A 25,635-nucleotide genomic window follows, 5' to 3' on the forward strand; every position below is an offset into this window, starting at 1 on the left:
CACTAACACAACAAAATACATTTATTTGCATTTAATTTATTTTTTTACATTTGTTTAATGCTGTTTAATATGATAAGTGCCATCAATTAAGCAATATTCACTATTTTTTATAATTATGGACCGCCCACAATACAAAAGCTGAAAACCTGCCCTAATCTTGTACAACCACTACCAGTTCATGGCGCTATACATAAGAGAATGTTGGAAAACCTCACATCCATGCACATGCTTTAGGATATGACAGGTTTTCAGTCTCTGAATGTAGTCAAAATCCATCCATTGCCAGCAACCAGAAATGTATAAATTATAAGGACTTGAAACACAAAAGTTTGAGTTTCTTAATATACCTTAAAGCGCACCTGTCAGCAGGATTGTGCTCAGTAATCTACATACACTGTCAGGCGGGTGCCGTTACACTGAGTAAAATGATGCCTTGATTGATGAAATCCTTCCCGCGGTTCTTGTTTAACTTTATTTTCATTCCTGAGATAATGATATGCTCGTGCTTCAGCGGCCTGTGGGGGGCGCTCTATCTGGTGCTCTGCTTCTGTATTCTAGTCTATGCCTTCTGGCAGATCACGGTGCCTTCAGTCACTGCCTCTTATTTTAAATACTGCATGTGTAGTTGTGGTACTATTCCAGAAATTTACATGTAGCAAAATGGCCCCGCCGCCCGCGCAGTTGCATCTCTCGTTTGGCAAGAGGTGCTACTGCGCAAGCGCGGCACCATATTGCTGCAGGCAAATTTATTTTTCCTCCAGCAAAATGGCGCCTCTAGAGGCACTTGCGCAGTAGCCTCTATCGGCAAGCAATAGCTTGAGCACGCGCGGGCGCCATTTTGCTGGAGGAGAAAAAAAATTAGTTGCAGCAAAATGGTGTCGCTGGCCGCGCTTGCGCAGTAGCATCTCTCGACAACCGAGAGATGCTACTTCGCAAGCGTGGCCAGCGGTGCCATATTGCTGCAGGCAAATTTCTTTATCTTGTAACAAAATGGCGCCGCTAGCGGCACTTGCGCAGTAGCATCTATTGGGCACCATTTTGCTGGAGGAAAAAGAAATTTGGCTGCAGCAATATGGCGCCGCCGGCCGCGTTTGCGCAGTAGCATCTTTCGGTTGCTGAGAGATGCTACTGCGCAAGCGTTGTCAGCGGCACCATATTGCTACATGTAAATTTCAGGTTTGTACCACAATTACACATGGAGTATTTAAAATAGGAGGCAGTCACTGGAGGCACAGAGACCTGTCAGGAGCCATACAGTGGAATACATAAGCAGAGCACCAGATAAAGCCCCTCCCCAAAGCACGAGCATATCATTATGGCAGAACTGAAAATAAAGATTATAAAAGAACCACTGGATGGATTTCATCAACAAAGGTATCATTTTAATCAGTGTAATGGCGTCCACCTGACAGTGTATGTGGTTTACTGAGCACAATCATGTTGACAGGTGCGCTTTAAGGGTAAGTAAATCTTTTAAAACAAGCTTAGATTTGTTGTAGCTAGAGTTTAGTAGGTTTTAATAGTGAAGGTTTGGGTCCTGAGATCCCTTCCAATCACTCAAAAGGAAAAAAGGCAGAAGGGCTCAACTTACGTCCCCAGTCAGATGGCCGTATAACACAGACGATGATAGCATTGCAGTGCACGGACTGGCGAGCGGCTCTCCTGACCGGAGTTTGACAGCTGCACAGAAATACATGCTGTCACGCTAAGGTCAGGAGAGCCACTGGCCAGTCCACGCACTGCGATGCGATCGTCGTCTCTGTTATACGGCTGTCTGACTGTGCCCTACCACTGAGTATAAGCCGAGTTCAGACCCATTGACTTTTATTGAGCCTTTCCGCTGCCCTTTTTGCGCTCATGGACAAGCTTAGTACTTCCGCCCTTTCCTTTGTGCAATCCATTTTTTTCAATAATTCTCTGCCCCCATTGTTTATTTATTCAATCCTATTCCTGGGACTCATTTTGTGGCTTACCCCATGCCCAACCGAAAGGATTTCAATCCCGTGCTCTAATTGGGTTCAGGGATTTAGTTGTGGTCCAGTGAGCGATGCATAAGCCTTTATGGCTCATGGATGGCAACTGCACGTTTTTAATTGCCTCTGTTGAGCTAATACAAATGTATAGCTGGGCATAAATATATAAATGCCCATATGGCTTGGTCCATGAGCTAGTAACTAAGGAGGCAGAGAGATGAATAGTTGCCAGACATCTGTGGTGCCTCTTTTCTCAGAGAAATTGGCCAGGTTAAAAATCTAACCCTGTATTGAAATCAGTGGGATCCAGTAACAAAGGCTGCCAGCTTGTGCAGCTGCACGGTCTGGTGTGGAGCGAGCATGCTCACAGAAATAGCTGATAATTATATCTATGGAGGCACATTTATCCTTATTGAAAGAAGCTTCTGTAGAGTTCACATACAGTACACGGAGACTGTCACATTCCACCATGGATGTGTGCAAATCCTCTTTTATATATCCAAGATACATAGGTATTGCTGTGGGCTGTCCAATCTAGACTTTATGGCCTGTTTAGTAAAAATGGAGGAGAGGATCGCCAGCTACATTCATGCAAGTGACATGGGGTAGAGGATATTCACTCTTTGTGAACCCAAAGAGAGAGTAGGGACCTGTCATCATCATCCTGACTTCTGATCCCAGAGACATTTCACTTGAAGGATTTCTATATTCTTCACACATTAGTCATAAATAGCACAGTTCACTGCATTTTAGACATAATCAGATCAGGATGCAAATTACTCTGCAGATTTCTGGGTACTTTTGCTTTGTCTCAGCTCTCAAGACAAGCCAAACTAGGCCAGTCCACCAAGGCATTTATAAAAGAAATCCGTGCAAAAGTAATCTTCTGACATATCTATTTATCATGCTTGCTTATACAGCACCATCATATTCCACAGCGCTTTACAGACATGATCATCACTGTCCCCGTTGGGGCTCACAATCTACATTCCCTATCAGTATGTCTTTGGAGTGTGGGAGGAAAACGGAGAACCCGGAGGAAACCCACACAAACACGGGGAGAACATACAAACTCCTTGCAGATGTTGTCATGTCACTGAAATAACAATCACATTCTGTGCAGCCTGGGATTTAAAGGTTTCAGCAAAATGTACAAACTTTATTTTTATAGCCTTTCATCATTTTGGAAGGCCCTTAAAAGAGGGGAATTAAATGAAGACTGATTGGAAAATAAATATGTAATATTGCAGAGAACTCGTCTTCATCTATGGTCTACAGAGATCATTTGGGCTGGACAAGTGACATAACTTGCAAAGAGGTAGACCACATATCGGGGTGGAAAAGGGCCCAACACAGTTATAAGGTTTTCCTGGAGCTGCCAGAACCCACTACTTGGAGCTTTTACAGCTCATACTGAGTTTTTAAGTAGCAATAAGTTATTTACTATGTGCAGGAGAGCAGGTCATTTGGAGATCACTGGGAAATATTTATCAATGTACTTTTACAAGTTTTTAGGCATAAATTAATTTAAAAATAAGGCACTTAAGCCGAACACCTTATGCATGAAGCCTCTGCGGTACTTTTCTGGTAAGTGTATCAAATAATGTGAGAAGAAAATGTTAACAATGTCTACCACTATTAGAAAAGCAACAGAAAGTGACCAATCATGACACATACATGTAGTTTGGAAGACTATGGCCAAAGCATTCCAACCGGACAGAGCACATGTTCAGCACCCATCGCGTATGTTTGCATGCAATTTTCAAATGAACATAACAAAATCCAAAATAGTCAAATTGGCTCTTTTGGCTGAAGTTATTCTTATATGTATGGACCGCTTTATGATGATATTAGGTTGTTATGTTTTGTATATGAAGTCTGATTTTACTCAGTCTAACTTGGACACACTACAGGAAGGGGGTTATCACCGTGCATTGTGTAAACTGGCACCGGACAAGCTCTTTCTACAATCCCAGCAACAAACCATAGACAAGCATAGAAATAAATAGAGATTCATGGACATGTCAGCACTATGGCCCCCAATGGCCCTTTGACAACACAATGGAGGAGCATCACACCAGGGATGGATGATCAATAAGGTAAGGACACTGCTTGCAGGCCTGTATTTGCAACTTGAGGTCCGGTGCACATGGAGGTTGGGGGGGGGGAGAGAGACCAGAAACATTTTTTTTATTAACAAGCTTCCCACACACAGAATTACTTTGGAGGAGAACATCAGGGAAAGGAGGGTTAGGTTAGGAGACCTATGCCCTCAGTGCAGTGAGTGCCACAAAGAAGAAGACTGGCATTCATAGCAGTAAAAGGACCACCGCTGAGAAATAAACTGTAGGATGTAGTCACTTACGTTCTTCATCACAATCTGTCCCAAAATATTTAAGTATGTAAGCACTGGATATTTCAGGTGAAGCAATGTTATGTGCAGGGCCTGTGTACGCACACAGTGGGAAGGGGAGCATGATGAGGGGTTACGAGGGAGTTGCCAGCAGGGAGAAATTTGCGGCTGCATACTATGTTTGAAGATGTCATGGGGCCATGGAGCTGGTTGAAAGTAGTCTGTGTGCTTCTGCTCCATGTAGCACATGAGGAGTACGCTGAGGTTGTAGATGTCAGCAGCTGGCCGCTACCTCCCATAAGTAAATCACAAAGCAGGAGAGGTGGTGGGGAGTGAGGACAACTAAGAGATTTTGCTGCTTGGATCACTGCCCTAACAAACCAGAAGAACCAGTGCTTCTTCCTACACAATGAATGAAAGCAGATTGGGAGACAGCCAGTAAATAGTTTTGGGACTAGCCCATTATCCTAGACTAACAACAGGAAGGTGTAGTCTGGTGCGGAGGAGTCAGCTTTTTTTTTTTCTTAAGATGTATTCTTAGCGTTAGCCTCCAGGTGGCAGCATATTAATCCATAGTTCCTATGTCCCTCAATGAAGCGACCAAGAAACATATATATTTAAATATGTTTTCCCAGCAGTGAATGAGTGTACATATGGTATATATTGACGTATAAGTTTAGTTCGCTTGTGACAAATATTTATCACTAATGAATAAAACGCATACATAAATACACTGTGTGCACAATTATTGGGCAAGTCAGTATTTTGACCATATCATCATTTTTATGCAGATTTTCCACCTATTAGCAGTATATACTTGAATGCTTATTGTATGAAGCAGATCAGGTGATGTGTATTTTTGTAATGAGGGAGGGTGAGGCTTAAGGATACAACACCCTTTATCAAGGTGTGCAGGATTATTAGGCAACTTGTTTTCTTCAGGCAAAATGGCCAAAAAAAGAGATTTAGCTGACTAAAAAGTCAAAATTATTACAAGTCTTCCAGAGGAATCAGCACTCTTGAAATTGCGAAGATATTGAGGCGTGATCACAGAACCATCAAGTGTTTTGCTGCAAATAGTCAACAGGGTTGCAAAAAATGTGTTGAGAAAAAAAGACGAACATTTACTGCCAAAGATTTGGGAAGAATCAAATGTGAAGCGACCAGGAACCCATTATCCTCCAGTGCTGTCATATTCCAGAACTGCAACCTCCCTGGAGACCCAGAAGTACAAGGTGCTCAGTGGTCAGAGACACGGCCAAGGTAAGGGAGGCTGAAACCCGACCACCACTGAACAAGACACAGAAGTGGAAGGTCAAGAGCAATCTTTACCAAATGGACAATTCCTAAGATTGTGGACTATCAATAGTAGTATTTGGACGTTTCTAGATCAATCACGTGAATTTGAGTAATAGGCTGCAAAAACTAGGTTATCTCCCCTGAAATTATTAAAAAAAAGGGTATAAGCAGGACCGCAATTCAATTCTATAATATCGTAAAAAAGAAAAAAAAAAAGGTTTGTACTATATTGTAAGGACATAAATAATATCATTAAATCAATTAAAAAAAATAATTGGCACATGATTGAAAGCGTTCCGTTGTTAACGAACATTGCTGCTAAAATAACGTATAGTTACCTTCAGATGGAGTAAATGTTTGCGAGATGTGTTAGTAAAAGGCAGATTCACATAGGAACATGAAGAAGACTGGCTGTGTAAAACAGTACCCAGGGGTAACGTTAAATGCAGACACTGGCTGTTGTAATTATATGTACTGTAAGGATCATGTGAAGTTAGGTGCTTACATTCATAGTGTCAGTCATGTTTTTATTTGCCAGTGCACATATTTGGCATATGCAATCTTGTGTGGCGGTGAGAGGTTTTACATAGGAAAATCTATTCGACCCTTACATAAACCTTCAGGGAACATGTGTGATCACCGATATCAGGCAATGGTTCTGCAAGACTCATTGACCACATGAGACGGGATCATGGAGGTGATCCTGACCACACGCGGTTGTTGGGATCATATCATGAAAAGGCACCAGTAGTAAGGAGTGATCGTCACAAAATGCAGTTAAGGAAAGAAATATATTTCATTAAAAAAAAACAGAGGCTCTGGGAGCGGTGGGAATAAACGATTACAATGATTTAAGCCCTTGTCTATAGTCAGTGTAAGTTAGTGACATATGTTTTAATCATATTTTGTTAGTGTGATTTTTTATATGCTACTTCTTTGTGATCTAGTTTAATATTGATGTTATTAATAAAAGAACAACTATAATAATAGGAGGTTCTATTTCTATATAAAAGGGAGTGTTATTAAGGAGCCGGAAGAAGTGTATACTTGTGCGAAATAACTGAGCTGTTGTTCATCCAATTTGTGTCTCCGTTTTGCATCCGATGACCGAATAAATGGATTTTTATGGAATGCGAGTGGTGAGTGCCACTTCTCACTCTTCCTAAAGTCTTCCTTACAAGTCTCATGATAATCGGAAAGTGTACATGTGCCCTCGTGGGGCGCATTCAAACTTGGTGTTTAGGGCAGTACGAGGTGTACATATGGCCCTGATGGCATGGTTTATTATTTTTCAGATTCACACCCATATACACAGATTATTTTAATTCTGGAAAAGCCCTTGAACTTGAATTTTCTATCAGATCCTTACCTTCACGTTGTTGAAGTATAGGAGGAGGCGGTGGATTGTTGTGTGTGACAGGCGTAAGAGCGGCTGTTGGATAAATTGCTGGTTGGGGGGAAAAAAAAATTGTGAATGGTCAAAATATCAAGACAGATAGCATGCTACCCTATATTTATTGCCAGAATGGCACAATCTAAAGTAGTTCCCTGAAGAAACAGAAAAATCCCTCATTCTGGGTGCATGCACATGGCTGCATTGTGGTTCAGGGCAGTTGTATCTTTTACGATTTGTAAAAAGTTGTTCAAGAGGTGAAAATTAACTTTAAAGGGAACCTGTCAGAAACGTCTACCTCCCCAAACCATTTATAAGACTGTGTATCCCTTTAATAGATAAGCCAGTCAATCATTTTATGACCCCAAAGTGCTCCTGCAGCAGCATGACATTGCATTTTAATGTTCTGCATACATTATTTCTAGAAGAACATTGTGGTGTGAAGATCCACCTCCAGTTCCTCAGTCTCACACTGTGTTCTCTTCCTAGATTCACCCTCCTATGGTTGATTGACAGGTCGTTGGCCAGAGCTATACACCTATCAACTAAAGGAGGGTGGTGCTAAGCAGGGGATACAGCATGAGGCTGAGGAGCTGGATCTTCACACCACAATGAACCTCAAAATATGATCTCTCGCTACCAGAGCATTGCTTTGGGGTCACAAAGTGATCAACTGTCATATCTTTTAAAGAGGTAATAGTAATGAAAATGGTTGGGGGGGGGTTAAGGAAGAAAATGGTGGCATTTGTGACCTGTTCCCTTAAGACAAAAATAAGACGGAAGTGTTTTATCATTACATAGGTTTAACATATAGAACAGAGTGTACTTCTAACTAAATGTATTCACTTAGTTTAGTATTGATCAGGGTACTGCCGACCTGTATGACCCATACTTATACAGCTGTATACTCGTGGCTTAGTTATTGTTAATTAATATGTTATATTAAATATTTGTCTGGCTTAAATGAAGGATTATTCTCTGAGTTAATAGAGAAGCATCTCTCATTATATTGTATTTCAGAGCTAGGTTCACACTTAGTGCCATCATTTTTACCTGAATGCAATGACCCAATACGCTTAAAATGACGGCCACCCTAACAAACCAAAACAGCGCCCCCTGTATAGTCAACAGGGTCCATCTGGTGTCTTTTGTGTCCATCATGGGACAGATATTATGCTTGGAGAAGGTTTAATCTATACCTAAACCTTACACTTTTTTCCTTAAAGGAACATATAAGGATATGTCCTAGATCTAGAATGGTTAGGGGATAACAGTGTTTGGGGAATGATGTCAGCAAGTAAAGTACTACCTGAATACTGCTGTACCCCGGTAAAGGAAGGGTGCAGGCTCTCCACTGTCAATGCAGGACTTTGGGCTGTGCAGCAAATACAGGTGACAAAGAAACAAATCATCAGAGCATGTACTAAGTCCATGTGTCACTAACCTACTGGAGAAACCAAGCGCCCTCCGCCTCTCACCTGGATATGGCACAATGCTATTGGTGTAAATTGTGTCCAGAGCAGGATGGCTACTAGGAAATGGTACAAGCCCCGGGAATCCATTGGTTAATGGGGCAACCAGCCCAGGTACGGCTGCAGTGCCAATGACAGGTGGAGAATGTAGTCCTGCGGGGAAAATACAGATCATTTCCAGGAAAAGACAATTCAGAAAACACCGCTTTAAGTAATAACAGCTGTTCACAGTTACTAAGCAACACATGCCAGTGTCACTTAGCGATGTACTCCTCCCACTGTCTCTAGGCAACTTAACTCTTTTTCATGTTACTAAGCAACACAACTCCTGATATTAAGATGCTGCTTCCAGTGTTGCTAAGCAACTGAAACCCTTCCTTTTACAAAGGGACTTGGCATACACATATAAGCATCATCATCGGGTTTTTCCACCGCCACGATGCAATATATGTCGTTACAAAGTGATATTTGCAGACAAAAATCCCCCATAATAGTTGGTGTATAGGCATGATTCCCGGCAGACGCTAGGCTCACCTGATGCTGGAGTTATGGGTGTGGCGGGCAGTCCATTCAGGTTTACAGCGCCAATCTGCTGAATATGACATGGAGGGAAGGCCACGCCAGGACTCAGGTAACTGCCGTGTGAGGTGGACAGGACTGTTGTCTGTTGTTGCATCAGCTGGTAGGAAAAAATGTAAAGCACCAATTTACCAAATAACCCAAAGCAAAACAAGAAGAAATCATCCTACTATTACCCATCTACGGGCCCGAGCTGACAACATGGCCCGGGCTCAGGATCAGCAGCTTTCCTAGCCCCACTTCTGCTAAATGTGACCGTGTAATACAAGATAACATTAAAGCGCAATAAGGAAAATGTTGTAACGACCTGTCTGTGTCCCACAGTGCCTGGCCATACAGTATAACACAGCTACACACACAACATCTGCAAGGAGTGTGTATGGTCTCCCCGTGTTTGTGTGGGTTTCCTCCCACACTCCATTCTGATAGGGAATGTAGATTGTGAGCCCCAATGGGGACAGTGATGATAATGTTTGTAAGGCGCTGTGGAATTAATGACGCTATATAAGTGAGTAAAATAAATAAATACATTACATTGGCATGTTACACATTGTTTCATGCCACTATTCAACACAAGGGGGCAGTCGCTGCTCACAATCGCACAGCGCTATTAACTCCTTCTCTGTTGGTTCTTCTTTATCTGCCCTGGGGAGCCAGTGACGAGAATGGATTTCTCTTTTCTAGCTGTGACGTATTACGTGTGTCTGTCCAGCCCTCAGCTGCATTGCCTCCCAATCCAAGCCCTCTTCCCTTCCAGGTCTAGCTAGCCTTCAGTGCATCCCAATATTTCTCGGCTTCATTTTTTCACTGCCCCATTAATCTCTAATCCATACTTCATTTCATGTTATTACGAGCCCCATCGCTCAGGAGTGCAATATTTACCAGCACCCCATCTCCGGGTCAGCTCTGTATATGGATACTATAAAGTAAAATATTACACTTTGTCGTCAGTGAGAATATACTTTTTGACTAAATCACTTCTGCTTTTAAGCCTTTATTTAAGCACATTGCGGAGAGCCATTACTATATATTCTCAGTGTATATCAATAAGGGTTCGCTCACACTGGCTGGCTAGCATACAACTCAGACGAGCGCTACCTGATGTTTCATCGGAGAGCACTCGGCATAGTGTTATTCTATGGAGCAGTGCCGACTAGCGTTTTTTGCTCACACGGAATTGGCATGAGAAAAAAATCACTGCATGATGCGATTGGCAGCGTATGTCGGATGGTGCGCACCCATACAAGTCTATGGGTGAGTGCAAAACATCAGACTGCACTCAGATGTCATCCAAGTGCAGTCCAATATATGCCGAATAGCACAATGGAGAAATTAAGTTCCCCATTTTCTCCGCACCTGTGATCCGATTCTTGCATGTGAGAGAATCGGATCCCAGTAAAATGACACTCGGATCACGATCGCAGCAGAGTTTGAGCTGAGGGTCATTACTCATTAGCATATCACATGAGAGAATCATCAGATGCTACTTGTAAGTGTCAGCGAGCCCTAATACTGTATATCTCAATTCATTTGTCCTCTATTTTCTTCTCTCTTTAGGGCTCACAAAAAAACGTAAGAACAGTATTTTCTCTTTATTTCTACCTATACACAAAATCCACTTCTACCACTGCGTTCAGAAGACTGTATGTAAAATTGTTCATTTCTGTAATCCAGGAAAGAAACAGACAATTTTTCATTTGTATGCCACTTGCATCAATAAGGCCACGTTCACACGTTCAGTGGGTGATAAATCCAGAAGTGGTGAGGTGTTTCTATTATACGTCTCCTCTGATTGTTCCACTCCTGGTTTTGGCTTACACATACTGATGTAAAATACTGACCCAATACTGAATGTGTGAACGTGGCCTAAGGCTATGTGCCCACGTTGCGGACCTGAAGCATATTTTTTACGCTTCTCCCTGGCGGGAAAATCGCATGCGGATATTACATGCGGTTTTCCCGCCAGGTAGAAGCGTTTGTGAGGCGTCTTTGCATGCATTTCCGCATGCGGGTTATCAAGCACTTCTCCAAGCATCACTTGGAAAAGTGCTTGACAACTTGTTCAGAATGGTAAAAAATAAAAAAATAAACTTTATACTCACCTTCTGATGCATTCTCTGCCCCGTCCGGAGTCTTGAGCTGCTCACGCTGTTGTGTGCAGGACCTGCGGTGACGTCATTGAGTCATGTGGTGGGTCACATGACTCAATGACGTGGCAGGTCCTTCAGACAACAGCGCGACGGAGGGAAAACATCAGAAGATAAGTATAAACTTTATTTTTTCTTTTTTTTACAGGTTCTTTGGTACCCAGGTCTGGAGGAGAGTCTCCTCTCATCCAGACTTGGGTACCATCCGCACATTGATTCCGCAGCGCTTCCGCAAAATTAATGAACATGCTGCGGATTTTTGACCGCAACATATACGCTGCGGAAAAATCCGCAGCATGGGCATTGACATTGCGGAATGCCATTGGGGACCATGGGGTGCGGATATACATGCGTTTTTCAAGCGTTTACGCTGCGGAAATTCCGCAGCATATACGCTTGAAAAACGCTACGTGGGCACACAGCCTTTGGCTGTAAAAAAAAGAATAAAATAAAGTTTATACTTATCTTCTGATGTCTTCCCTCCGTCGCGCTGTTGTCTGAAGGACCTGCCACGTCATTGAGTCATGTGACCCACCACATGACTCAATGACGTCACCGCAGGTCCTGCACACAACAGCGTGAGCAGCTCAAGACTCCGGACGGGGCAGAGAATGCATCAGAAGGTGAGTATAAAGTTTATTTTTTTATTTTTTACCATTCTGAACAAGTTGTCAAGCACTTTTCCAAGTGATGCTTGGAGAAGTGCTTGATAACCCGCATGCGGAAATGCATGCAAAGACGCCTCACAAACGCTTCTACCTGGCGGGAAAACCGCATGTAATATCCGCATGCGATTTTCCCGCCAGGGAGAAGCGTAAAAAATATGCTTCAGGTCCGCAACGATTTTTTTAACATCCATATGTCATTTTACAAGAAGACCAAATACAGTTTACTGGTTTAATAATTGCAACAGATCAGTTAAAGAGTGATGCCAAACAGATTGTGTCTCTATTGCACCCGATTTTTTTATTTTTTTTTAAACACCCATTTAGCAATGGTGGTGCATTGCTTGGACAACCCCTTTTTAAAGGAAGCAGTCTCTCTTGTAAGATAAAAATAGCATATACTCACCTCCCGCGCTGGCGCCATTTCATTGATGTTGGCACCAGATCTCCCTTGACATTGTTATGTCAGGTGAGCCCTGCAGCCAATCAGTAGCCGCTAGTGATCAGCTGCATTCTTACTTCTTCCACTTGTCTGAGGTTCGTCCAAGGGAATTGAGAGCAAAGGAGCTCAATAGCAGCACTGATTGGCTGCAGGGCTCACATAGCATTAGAATATATACGAGGGCCCCAGAAGTCCCAGCGGCAGCATAGCTGGTGCTCTAGTATTTAATTACAGTTGACTCCTGAACATAAGCCAGCAATTTAAACGATATATATATATATATATATATATATATATATATATATATATATATATATATAAATATACATATATATATTATATATATATACACAAATAATGTATATATTTTTACATGTATATATATACATAAATATAATATACACACAAAACTTTTAATAAGGTTTTTCTGACAGCTCCTAAAAGCGGAGGACTAAAAGATTTACCGCTTGCGCGTAGGCGCTGTAAGGGCTTATGGGAAGTGCCAGTGATGGAGTGAAGATGCCCAACTGTCCAACCATCTGTTGCATTCGACGTAGAGTTCGCTCTTTGTCTGTGTCTGCAAATTTGACCACAAGGCTGGATGATGCTCCCTGAGAACGTACAGAGTGGAATATTGTGAAGAACTAACACATTGAAGTATACAGGTTTTATCATCTCAGAAAGCATATTTTACATTATGGTAGTTACATTATGGTAGTTACAGCACGTTCATCTAGACAGGTAGAGATGGCTAAACCAGATCCAGTTATCCTGCCATCAGCTTGCATAATCAGAGCCAATTGCAGCAGCTAGCAGATTGCAATAATTGGCTACTCATTGCATCTAAAAGATAAATATATAATAGGATTTTTAGCTTTCATTCCAATCATCTGTCAATGCTGTCAGGCCAGGTACAGTTAAAGGGAATTCGTCACCAGGTCTTTGCCACCTATTCTAAATGCAGCATAATGTAGAGACAGAGACCCTGATGCCAGAAATGTGTCACTCACTGGGCTGCTTGCTGTAGTTTTGATAAAATCACTGTTTCATCAGCAGGACTAGTAAACCTGCTGCCATGTCCTACATATTCATGAGGTCTGTATAACCCCACCACTGATTGCCTATGTGTACACTGTGCATAGGCAGAGAGCAGCCAATCAGAGAACTAGTACATCTAAAACAGAGATTTTCTTTATCAAAACTGCAGAAAGCAGCCCAGTAAGTGATACATTGCTGGAATCAGAGTCTCAACCCTTACATCATGCTAGTCTCATATGGGGTAGCAAAAACCCGGTGACAGATTCCTTCAGACCAACAAATACATCAGCATAACGAAATTAAATATTGCCATCTCCTATATGACAACTATTATCAAAACTATAACTATTACAACTATTAATAGGAATGTAATACAGATGTTGAAAAAAAGAAATCAGGCTAATATAGGTGTTGAATTTAGCATCTTGAATTGAATATATACTGTACATATATGTAAATTTAGCTCTGGCACTGGTCTCCTTTCTCTCTGGTTTAAGTTGTCATTTTCTCAGATTTTTGATGGAAAAAAGTGCAGTCCACAGAGCTATTTTTAGGGAAAAAAAACAGGACAAACCAACAGACCCCATTGTAAGTGAATGGAATCTATCAAATCTGCCAAGGCTTCAAGGACAGAAGCCATGACACTAATGTGAACCAAGCCTGAGGGTTTCACATGACTCAGTCATCACAGATCAGAAGCTTTGGGGGTTGGATCATACATATAAGATTCAGTGCTTCAAAACGGTGAGGGAAGGTGTAGAGTACTATATATTCTTCTACAATTCACTTCTTAATGAGGTTACCAGTAAATGAGCGCTTCTATTTTCACTCTGTACTGCTGACTATTTGGAATTCAAAACACACCAATAATTAAAGGGGTTCTCCAGGAATATAAACAAATACATAACTGAAGGAAATGTAATTCTGAGTAAGTTCCTAGATACATTTAATTAGCAAATCACATTCTTTTTTGTCTAGGAAGGTAATCACTATAGAATTAAAATGGTCGCCAACTTGTTACTCTTACAGAAATTGGTCCTATAATGTTAAGACATGCCTGTGAGCATGTGCAGTAGAAAACTCACACCCTCCCTTCATGTATAGCAAGATGTGCATTGTGCACTTTGTGAATATCCTAATATTAGAAATACCAGGATGCTGCGGTAAGAGGCCACTCACACTGCTGTCCACCCTGTCTATATGATCTAATGCTGGATATACTAGAGGTACTGAGGTAAGAAGAGATTGCTCACACTGCTGCCCACCCTGTGTTTCTGATCTAATACTGGAGATATCAGGAGTGCTGAAATAGGAGGCTGCTCACACTGCTGTCTACCCTGTCCATACGATCTAATACTGGAGATACCAGGAGTGCTGAAATAAGGGACTGCTCACACTGCTGTCCACCCTGTCTATATGATCTAATATTGGAGATACCAGGAGTGCTGGAATAAGAGACTGCTCACACTGCTGTCCATCCTGTCTATATGATCTAATAATGGAGGTACCAGGAGTGCTGAAATAGGAGGCTGCTCACACTGCTGTCTACCCTGTCTATATTATCTAATACTGGAGATACCAGGAGTGCTGAAATAAGAGGCTGCTCACACTGCTGTCTACCCTGTCTATATGATCTAATAATGGAGATACCAGGAGTGCTGAAATAAGGGACTGCTCATACTGCTGTCCACCCTGTCTATATGATCTAATATTGGAGATACCAGGAGTGCTGGAATAAGAGACTGCTCACACAGCTGTCCATCCTGTCTATATGATCTAATAATGGAGATACCAGGAGTGCTGAAATAAGAGGCTGCTCACACTGCTGTCTACCCTGTCCATATCATCTAATAATGGAAACACCAGGAGTGCTAAAATAAGAGGCTGCTCACACTGCTGTCCACCCTGTCTATATGATCTAATATTGGAGATACCAGGAGTACTGAAATAAGAGACTGCTCACGCTGCTGTCCATCGTGTCTATATGATCTAATACTGGAGATACCACGAGTGCTGAAATAAGAGACTGCTCACACTGCTGTTCACCCTGTCTATATGATCTAATACTGGAGCTACAAGGAGTGCTGAGGTAAGAAGAAGCTACTCACAGTGCTGTCCACCCTGTCTATATGATTTAATACTGGAGATACCAGGAGTGCTCAGGTAAGAAGAAGCTGCTCACACTGCTGTCCACTATGTCTTTATGATCTAACTCCACGGCCCCACTATCAGTATTTGGTCAGTATTCGATCAGTATCACACTGCTGCCACCCTGTCTACATGATCTAATACTGGAGATTGTACACACTACTGTCTACCCTTTCTTACTGAATGTATACTATAGATTCCAGGAATGCTAGCGTAAGAAGATGCGACCCACCCAGGGTTGCAAGTCACCCAAAAATTCCTGGACAGTCCGTAAAAATGGGGCATTTTTTTTCTGTCCGCGAAAAAAAGTTATGCATTTGTGATTTTTTTTAAGCTGGAGAAACTTGCATAATTATTATGATTGTAATTATCATCCTTTTTATGGTTCACAGTGACTGCAGATAATGTCTTCATATCAGAATTATGGGCTGGAGAAATATGTCACTTAAAATACACTGCTCAAAAAAATAAAGGGAACACTTAAACAACAGAATATAACTCCAAGTGAATCAAACTTCTGTGAAATCAAACTGTCCACTTAGGAAGCAACACTGATTGACAATCAATTTCACATGCTGTTGTGCAAATGGAATAGACAATAGATGGAAATTATTGGCAATTATCAAGACACCCTCAATAAAGGAGTGGTTCTGCAGGTGGGGACCACAGACCACATCTCAGTACCAATGCTTTCTGGCTGATGTTTTGGTCACTTTTGAATGTTGGTTGTGCTTTCACACTCGTGGTAGCATGAGACAGACTCTACAACCCACAGAAGTTGCTCAGGTAGTGCAGCTCATCCAGGATGGCACATCAATGCGAGCTGTGGCAAGAAGGTTTGCTGTGTCTGTCAGCGTAGTGTCCAGAGGCTGGAGGCGCTACCAGGAAACAGGCCAGTACACCAAGAGATGTGGAGGGGGCCGTAGGAGAGCAACAACCCAGCAGCAGGACCGCTACCTCCGCCTTTGTGCAAGGAGGAACAGGAGGAGTACTGCCAGAGCCCTGCAAAATGACCTCCAGCAGGCCACAAATGTGCCTGTGTCTGCACAAACGGTTAGAAACCGACTCCATGAGGGTGGTATGAGGGCCCGACGTCCACAGATGGGGGTTGTGCTCACAGCCTAACACCGTGCAGGACGCTTGGCATGTGCCACAGAACACCAGGATTGGCAAAGTCGCCACAGGCGCCCTGTGCTCTTCACAGATGAGAGCAGGTTCACACTGAGCACATGTGACAGACATGACAGCGTCTGGAGACGCCGTGGAGAGCGATCTGCTGCCTGCAACATCCTTAAGCATGACCGGTTTGGCAGTGGGTCAGTAATGGTGTGGGGTGGCATTTCTTTGGAGGGCCGCACAGCCCTCCATAGGTAGCCTGACTGCCATTAGGTACTAAGATGAGATCCTCAGACCCCTCAGACCATATGCTGGTGCGGTTGGCCCTGGGTTCCTCCTAATGCAGGACAATGCCAGACTTCATGTGGCTGGAGTGTGTCAGCAGTTCCTGCAAGATGAAGGCATTGAAGCTATGGACTGACCCGCCCGTTCCCCAGATCTGAATCCGATTGAGCACATCTGGGACATCATCTCTCGCTCCATCCACCAATGTCACGTTGCACCACATACTGTCCAGGAGTTTGCGGATGCTTTAGTCCAGGTCTGGGAGGAGATCCCACAGGAGACCATCCGCAACCTCATCAGGAGCATGCCCAGGCGTTGCAGGGAGGTCAAACAGGCACATGGAGGCCACACACAATACTGAGCCTCATTTTGACTTGTTTTAAGGACATTACATCAAAGTTGGATCAGCCTGTAGTGTGTTTTTCCACTTTAATTTTGGGGGTGACTCCAAATCCAGGCCTCCATTGGTTAATAAATTTGATTTCTATTGATGATTTTTGTGTGATTTTGTTGTCAGCACATTCAACCTTGTACAGAACAAAGTATTCAATGAGAATATTTCATTCATTCAGATCTAGGATGTGTTATTTGAGTGTTCCCTTTATTTTTTTGAGCAGTGTATTAAGGACTTACTATAGTTTTCAAATGTGACCATAAAACATGTTGATTGTTCATGATTTTTTGAGGAGCTGTCCAAAAAAAAAAAGTTGGCAACCCTGCTACTCACACTGCTGTTCCCCCTCTCTCTCTGATCTTACATTAGTACCGCTTGTATTTTCAATATTAGAAGATGTTGTTTTTACTGCTGTCCACCCTGTCTTTCTGAACTTACCTTAGCACTGCTTGTATTTCCAATACTAGAAGAAGATGTTGCTCTCACTGCTGTCCACCCTGTCTTTCTGATGTTACCTTAGCACCGCTTGTATTTTCAATATCAGAAGATGTTGCTCTCACTGCTGTCTACCTTGCCTTTCTGATCTTACCTTAGTACCGCTTGTATCTCCGATATTAGAAGAAAATGTTTCTCTCACTGCTGTCCACCCTGTCTTTCTGATCTTACCTTAGTACCGCTTGTATCTCCGATATTAGAAGATGATTATTATTATATTTTGCATAGCCTTACAGACATCATCATCACTATCCCAATTGGGGCTCACAATCTAAATTCCCTATCAGTATGTCTTTGAAGTGTGGGAGGAAATCCATGCAAACATTAAGAAAACATACAGACTCTTTGCAGATGTTGTCCTTGGTGGGATTTGAACCCAGAAACGCAGTGGTGGAAATCAACAGTGCTAACCACTGAGCCACCATGCTGCCAAACTGTCTTCTTAACATTCTAGGACAGATTTCTGTCACTATTACAAAACAGAGGCCATTTTAATTCTATAGTGAAAACCTTCCTAGACAAAGCGATTGTGATTTGCTAATTAAATGTATTTAGGAAATTATTTATAATGACATTTCCTATAGCTATTTTTTATATCTTTTGTATTCCAAGACAACCCCTTTAAGGTACCTAGTTCACAGTTTTATGGAGCTGCATAGCGAAGTTCCCAATACATCATAATGTATAAGCATATAGATGTAGATTCCTATAGTTATATTTGGCTTGCGGATCACCAACTCATATCAGCAAAGTCTCTTAAAAAAAATTCTAATAATACAAAAGAAAAAATAAGAATGCAAAAAATAAATAATCAAATAAGTTCTATATATATTATATATTAAAGTCCTCAGATGCGCCACTGTTTTTCCTTTTCCAGCAATGTGGGGGGACTGGACTTGCTGGAGCCAACATCTCAAGAGAGACATCAATAAGCATTGTGCGCAGACATTGAAGTCTGTGCCAGAACCATAAAATGTAACATGCCTTAAGTCAGTAGTTACAATTACTATGTGTCCAGACACCTCAAAGACTCAAGGGAAAATGTTATTGATGGCCCGCGCATCATGGTTCTCCACAGAAGCAAAGGAATAGGAGATGATATACAGTACTGTACTTTTCCAATGAGGCTAACATGTCTTTCTGGTCTGAAAATAACTTATGGAAAGTACAGCAGTTATTGCTTTACCCCATTAACGGAGGATAATGCTGATTTATCCCGATTGCTGATTATCCTGGCTTCTAGGTATGTATAACTTACATAGACAGGGCAGTATAATATGCCAATCTAATAGGCTAGTTGTTTCAGGATAACAGCCCATGTCTAAATACTCTATTGAGGCATATGGATGTCATATAGAGGACTCACATGCTTGGGATACCCAAAATGCTCCAGACCAGAAAGCTGCTTATAGTCACCATGTTCTACTACGTCTAGAGAAGACTTTCCCTGACAACTGCTGATCATAGGGGGAGAGGGAAGCGATCAACTTGTTTTATTTTCAAAAGGAGTTGGTTAAAGGGAATCTGTCACCAGGCTATTGCTACCTCATATAAGAGCAGCATAATATAGGGCAGAGACCCTGATTCCAACGGTGTCACTTACAAGTCCGCTTGCTGTCTTTCTGATACAATCACTGTCCTATCTTTTGCAGATCTAGCAGTTCTCTGAATACTGAGCTCTGTAAAAGTCCCACTGATTGGCAGCTTTGTGCCAGTGTACCGCGTACATAAAAAGTTGACAATCAGTGGTGGGTGCAGGGTCATACAGAGCTCTTGACTACCTGGCAGCAGGTTTACTAGTCCTCGAGTGATAATCTCCTGCTGATAAAACGGGGATTATATCAGAACTACACTAAGCAGCCCAGTAAGTGATACATCACTGGAATCAGGGTCTCTGTACACTATGCTGCTCTCAGAGTAGGTGGTAAAAACCTGGTGAAAGATTCTCCTTGAGGAAAATGTATTAGTGAACTTCTATGCCTTCTGCCTCTCCTATGCTGCTACCCAGGTCCCTGCCTTTTTTCTGTGCTCCCTCTTTTCGCAGAGACAGGCACCTGACTATTGCAACCATAGGCTTGAGTGATTGGAATCAAGATGAGCAAAGTCGCTCTCTGTGTAACCTGCTATGGCTGTATGGACAGTCCTGTCCATAATTCTTATACAAAAGCATAACATAGCAAAGATGACTGATACACCAGTGAAGTGGTCGGACCTGCACACAAACATGTATGGTGCCTGAGCTAGGACTGGAGAACCTCATACTTACTGGCATTGTTTGGCTTCCATGGAGAGCATGGATCGCTGCCTGAGCCTCAGCATGAGATGAGAACTTGACAAAAGCACAACCTGCAAACATAGGAGTATATCGTTTGCATAGAAAACGTATTAGTAAAGACATTAATAAATGGAACTCTGTCTAATGAGGACAATACTAAATGAGTAGAAGAATGAAGGACTCACGATAAATATATTATTCACTAAGTACTTTGCTAAACATAAATCAACATAAGGTAAAAGCACCAGTTCTAAGACAGGCTATGCTAATAAAAAAAGGGGAAAGTGCACTTGGTATTTTAGTACATTAATGGCTACCTCTATGTCATCGATGGATAATACAACCCCTGGCAAAAATTATGGCTCAGAGGATGTTCATTCGGTAGTTTAATCATGTTGAAAAAAAGCAGATCACAGACATGGCACAAAACTAAAGTCATTTCAAATGGCAACTTTAGGGCTTTAAGAAACACTAAAAGAAATCAAGATTAAAAATGTGGTACTCAGTAAGGGTAATTTTTTCAGACCAAGCAGAGGGAAAAAATTGTGGAATCACTCAATTCTGAGGAAAAAATTATGGAATCATGAAAAACAAACACCTAAAAGAACACTCCAATACATCACTAGTATTTTGTTCCACCACCTCTGCCTTTAATAACAGCTTGCAGTCTCTGAGGCATGGACTTAATGAGTGACAAACAGTACTCTTCATCAATCTGGCTCCAACTTTCTCTGATTGCTGTTGCCAGATCAGCTTTGCAGGTTGGAGCCTTGTCATGGACCATTTTCTTCAACTTCCACCAAAGATTTTCAATTGGATTGATATCTGGACTATTTGCAGGCCATGACATTGACCTTATGCGTCTTCTTTCAAGGAATTTTTTCACAGTTTTTGCTCTATGGCAGGATGCATTATCATCTTGAAAAATGATGTCATCATCCACAAACATCCTTTCAATTGATGGGATAAGAAAACTGTCCAAAATATCAATGTAAACTTGGGCATTTATTGAAGATGTAATGACAGCCATCTCCCCAGTGCCTTTACCTGACATGCAGCCCCATATCATCAATGACTGTGGAAATTTGCATGTTCTCTTCATGAAGTCATCTTTATAAATCTCATTGGAACGGCACCAAACAAAAGTTCCAGCATCATCACCTTGCCCAATGCAGATTCGCGATTCATCACTGAATATGACTTTCATCCAGTCATCCACAGTCCACGATTGCTTTTCCTTAGCCCATTGTAACCTTGTTTTTTTCTGTTTAGGTGTTAATGATGGGTTATGTTTAGCTTTTCTGTATGTAAATCCCATTTCCTTTAGGCGGTTTCTTACAGTTCGGTCACAGACATTGACTCCAGTTTCCTTCCATTCGTTCCTCATTTGTTTTGTTGTGCATTTCCTGTTTTGGAGACATATTGCTTTAAGTTTCCGGTCTTGATGCTTTGATGTCTTCCTTGGTCTACCAGTATGTTTGCCTTTAACAACCTTCCCATGTTGTTTGTATTTGGTCCAGATTTTAGACACAACTGACTGTGAACAACCAACATCTTTTGCAACATTGCGTGATGATTTACCTTCTTTTAAGAGTTTGATAATCCTCTCCTTTGTTTCAATTGACATTTCTCGTGTTGGAGCCATGATTCATGTCAGTCCACTTGGTGCAACAGCTCTCCAAGGTGTGATCACTCCTTTTTAGATGCAGACTAATGAGCAGATCTAATTTGATGCAGGTGTTAGTTTTGGAAATGAAAATTTACAGGGTGATTCCATAATTTTTTACTCAGAATTGAGTGATTCCATAATTTTTTCCCTCTGCTTGGTCTGAAAAAAAAAACCCTTACTGAATACCACATTTTTTATCTTGATTTCTTTTAGTGTTTCTTAAAGCCATAAAGTTGCCATTTGAAATGACTTTAGTGTTGTGCCATGTCTGTGATCTGCTTTTTTTCAACAACATTAAACAACTGAATGAACATCCTCCTAGCCCGGTGATTCCATAATTTTTGCCAGGGGTTGTATATAGAAACTAAATTCTGCAAAAAAAATATTCCACAATGATAACGGCACTTTTTTCTTGTTGGCTTTACCTTTACTGCTGCCATCAGGTCCTCGGAGAACAGAACACTCCTCAATGGAGCCAAAGGCTTGGAACATGCTGGTCACTTCCTCCTCTGACTGCTGTTTGCTGAGCATCCCCACAAACAGTTTGCGATCACCTGTGGTCCCAAGTGTCAGGTTAGTGCCACCTAGTCACATATTTGGTCAAAAAATTAAAAACTTACAAGTCCTAGAAGTTGAAGCAGTAATATGTAATTATTAAAACATACCTCAAAAATATACTGCAGCATGTATTCAAACATTGCAAAATGATCTAATGGAAAGTTCATACGAAGTACAATTCTATTACAATTCTATATTAAATGGCTTTGGAAACCATCACAATCCACAACTTACAAGCAGTATTTAATAGTTGTTGGCTTATTGCCACTATGTCTATGACTATGAACATGATGGTATATAATAGGAGACATCAGATTCTACTACTAATTACATTGTATTTTTCATGGGTGTACTGACAGTAATATGGGACCAGGGGCTTTAAAGAGTACCTTTTACCAGTTTGAGCATGTTAAACTGACCATATCGTGGAATAGTGGCTGCAGAGCTGAATAAAATGTAGTTTATTTTTTTATTTCCTCATCTCTGTTGGGGACATATTACCTTGTAAAGTTTAGGGTATAATTGATGATAAGGCCAATAGGGCATTGCCACAGATTCTTCTCTGGGCACATGTGAATTTTCCCCTGCATGGCGTGGGAGAAAGAACATGTCAGAAGAACATGCAAATTACAATGAGACATGTAATGATAGAAAGCTCTGATCTCTGCAGCTACTGTGTAGATTAGAGCAGAGCTGAGTATCATTACAAACACCTCCAGCCCTGATCTCACAGCAATCTGTGTAACAAGAAGGGAGACAGATGACATTGCTAGAGGAGAGCTGCAGCTGCAACAGGTGTATATAATGGCACTCAGATCAACTCTACTTTATCTCCCACACACTGAGTATCCTGAGATGAAAGATGGAGGTGTTTGTAATGTACTGACAATCAACTGTGCTGTACTCCTTCCCCCAACACTGACTGCTGTGAGATGAAAGCTGATGGTGTTTGTAATGACACTTAGCTCTGCTATACTCTACATAGTACCAGCAGGAATCATTGCTGAGAGCAGGGCTGTCTATCAATAGACATCTCACATGAGAAAGGATGTTCTTCTGACTACACCTGGGGCATGTTATTTTTACCCCTGCAAGATGTCGCTTGCTTCTGACTGGTCATCGTCATGCAGGTGAAAAAGTAAAATTTGTGGTTATGCTCTGTTGGGCTTAAAATAAATTACCTAAACTTTACAAACAAACATCTCCACAATGGAGAGGAGATTAAAAGATAAAAACAGGATTGTATTTAGCTGCTCTGCAGCCACTATGCAATGATGTGGGCAGTTTAACATGCTGAAACTGGTGAAAGATACTCTTTAAAAGGTAATGGGACATTTCCAAACAAACAGGAGCTATCACTTTAAAGAATGCTCTGATTGCCTTATGAATTGTTGGACCCTTGGGCACTGCTCTAATCCTTGTGTGATCTGTGCAAATAACCATGTACAAATAACTGACATAAGGCTAATAAGGAATACTTTCCAATCTTTTTATCTATCTATAACATTCATTTTCAATACTAAATTCCCAGTAACCTGCATTAGAAATAAAGCTACAAAATGTTTATACAGGAAAACAACTAGGAAAAGATAAGGATGATACATGCAGCATATCGACATACAGTATATGCCTAATAACACAGACACAGAGTATAAAGTGACATTTAGGTGAGCAGACAATGAGAGATGTACTGGTTGAGCAATATTTTTTTATCTCTACATACACTGCATGTCCATATTCCACCCATGGTTCAGATGTGCACATATGCCATATGTCTGCATGCAATCAAAATGACAATCTGCCTGTATACTGAATGGTGTAATACGTATTTATGGGTAACTCATGCAGAATGGCACACAAATGTCAGTGACCCACTAAGCATTCCACAGTATTGCCCTGACATAGTAGGCACAGCTGATGCGGCCCCCCTTCTGCCCATACACACATGCTGCACAGGGCATCCTCCTCCCACTCCCTCCCATCTTGCATGCTCGGTTGCTCTCTCTTTCCTCACAATCTCCCTCCACACAGACCCACACTAAGCCCCCTCTCTCCCACAAGAGCCCCCCTCCCCTTCCCTCTCTCTTCACCCTCTGATTGGCAATTTCACATGCTGTCCAGCAACCATGAAAATTTGTGTTTGAAGCTGGAAGCTGCATCTGGTTGCCATGACGATGGGCAGTGCCGGCACGCGGTGTGCCAGGGCGGTGGTGATGTATTTTGCAAAGGTTTAGGGAGCGCTCAGCTGCTGCAGACAGAGCTGGCAAAACCAGGTCATGGAGGCTGGACTAAGCTGGGAAACGTGGGGACACAAAGCTGTATAATGATTAAAAATATATATGTAGAATACTCGAAAATGTATCCACATAAACATCAATTAGGACATACAGAAATACAACGACAAGAGGCCGCAGGGCGATCATATACAAATGTAAGACAAGGATCCGTGAGGGATGTACATCACGGTGTAGAATTGGATGTAGTGAGCAATGGAAATGGGGGTGCAGACAATCATCTATGAAAACACGACATGCCACACAAGCCCGTCACTAACCGCACTAAACCACCACAACCAATAACTAATCGCCTTCATTGCTTGATCATACACGGAAAGATGTTCTGACTTTGAAGCAGGAAGGGACAAGTAATGTGCCATCAATGGTGAAATTAGTGTTCTACCATAAGACTATGATCTTTCCTAATCCGTCTGAAAGTGCTATGTGAAAAGTCTAATTATGGTTCCAGAGATAAACTCGCCTGCCAATCTGGAATAGACTCCAATTTGGGCAATTATTATTATTATCATTATTATTAATTTATATAGCGCCATTGATTCCAATTAGGCTGCCGTTATATGTTGTTTAGTGGGATGACTACGACTATTATTACTATTTGAATTAGACGGGACCATAGGCAACATCATTTTTTGGACAGAAGAAATTAGTCTATGTATTTTAACATATCAGGGGCAGACATAGCATATGACTGCAAAGGGGCCCTACAAATAGGGATGACCTATGCCACAAATAATTGTATTTTCTGCAACTGCCTAATGGTGACCTTACACATCGAGGGGTCAGCCCCATGCTTATTCAACCATCAGATGTGTCTCCCAATCTCCAAAGATATGTTCTGTATAGGGAGAGCAGAGTAAGCTCCTGTTAGACACATCTGGAGACAGATTATCCCCAGGGATAACATAGGGATTGGGGGTTAAATATCAAAATGCACAATACTTCTCTCCACTGAGTCGGGCGACTTCCATACACATGCCTGGATCAGGACATTCAGCCAACTTTACTAGAATCTGTATAGGAATCGTAAGGGACTCTAG

General features: G+C 41.8%; 1 protein-coding gene across 2 annotated transcripts in view; it reads right to left on the reverse strand.

The window, feature by feature from the left end:
- CELF5 (CUGBP Elav-like family member 5) overlaps nucleotides 1-25,635 on the reverse strand; it is a 205,104-nt gene that overhangs the window by 12,017 nt on the left and 167,452 nt on the right. Inside the window, exons 4-10 of one of the 2 annotated variants that reach the window (XM_073660445.1) lie at nucleotides 22,169-22,327; nucleotides 20,066-20,145; nucleotides 12,788-12,934; nucleotides 9,025-9,169; nucleotides 8,497-8,643; nucleotides 8,328-8,393; nucleotides 6,995-7,072 (exon numbers count right to left, since the gene is read on the reverse strand). In XM_073660445.1, the coding sequence (XP_073516546.1) occupies nucleotides 6,995-7,072; nucleotides 8,328-8,393; nucleotides 8,497-8,643; nucleotides 9,025-9,169; nucleotides 12,788-12,934; nucleotides 20,066-20,145; nucleotides 22,169-22,327 (822 nt within the window). The remainder of the gene's footprint in view (nucleotides 1-6,994; nucleotides 7,073-8,327; nucleotides 8,394-8,496; nucleotides 8,644-9,024; nucleotides 9,170-12,787; nucleotides 12,935-20,065; nucleotides 20,146-22,168; nucleotides 22,328-25,635) is intronic. The other variant, XM_073660446.1, reaches the window with a different exon arrangement.

The sequence above is a fragment of the Phyllobates terribilis genome, unplaced genomic scaffold (assembly GCF_046119375.1).
Source record: "Phyllobates terribilis strain yellow unplaced genomic scaffold, ASM4611937v1 Scaffold_1__5_contigs__length_1240528914, whole genome shotgun sequence".
Taxonomy (NCBI): Eukaryota; Metazoa; Chordata; class Amphibia; order Anura; family Dendrobatidae; genus Phyllobates; species Phyllobates terribilis.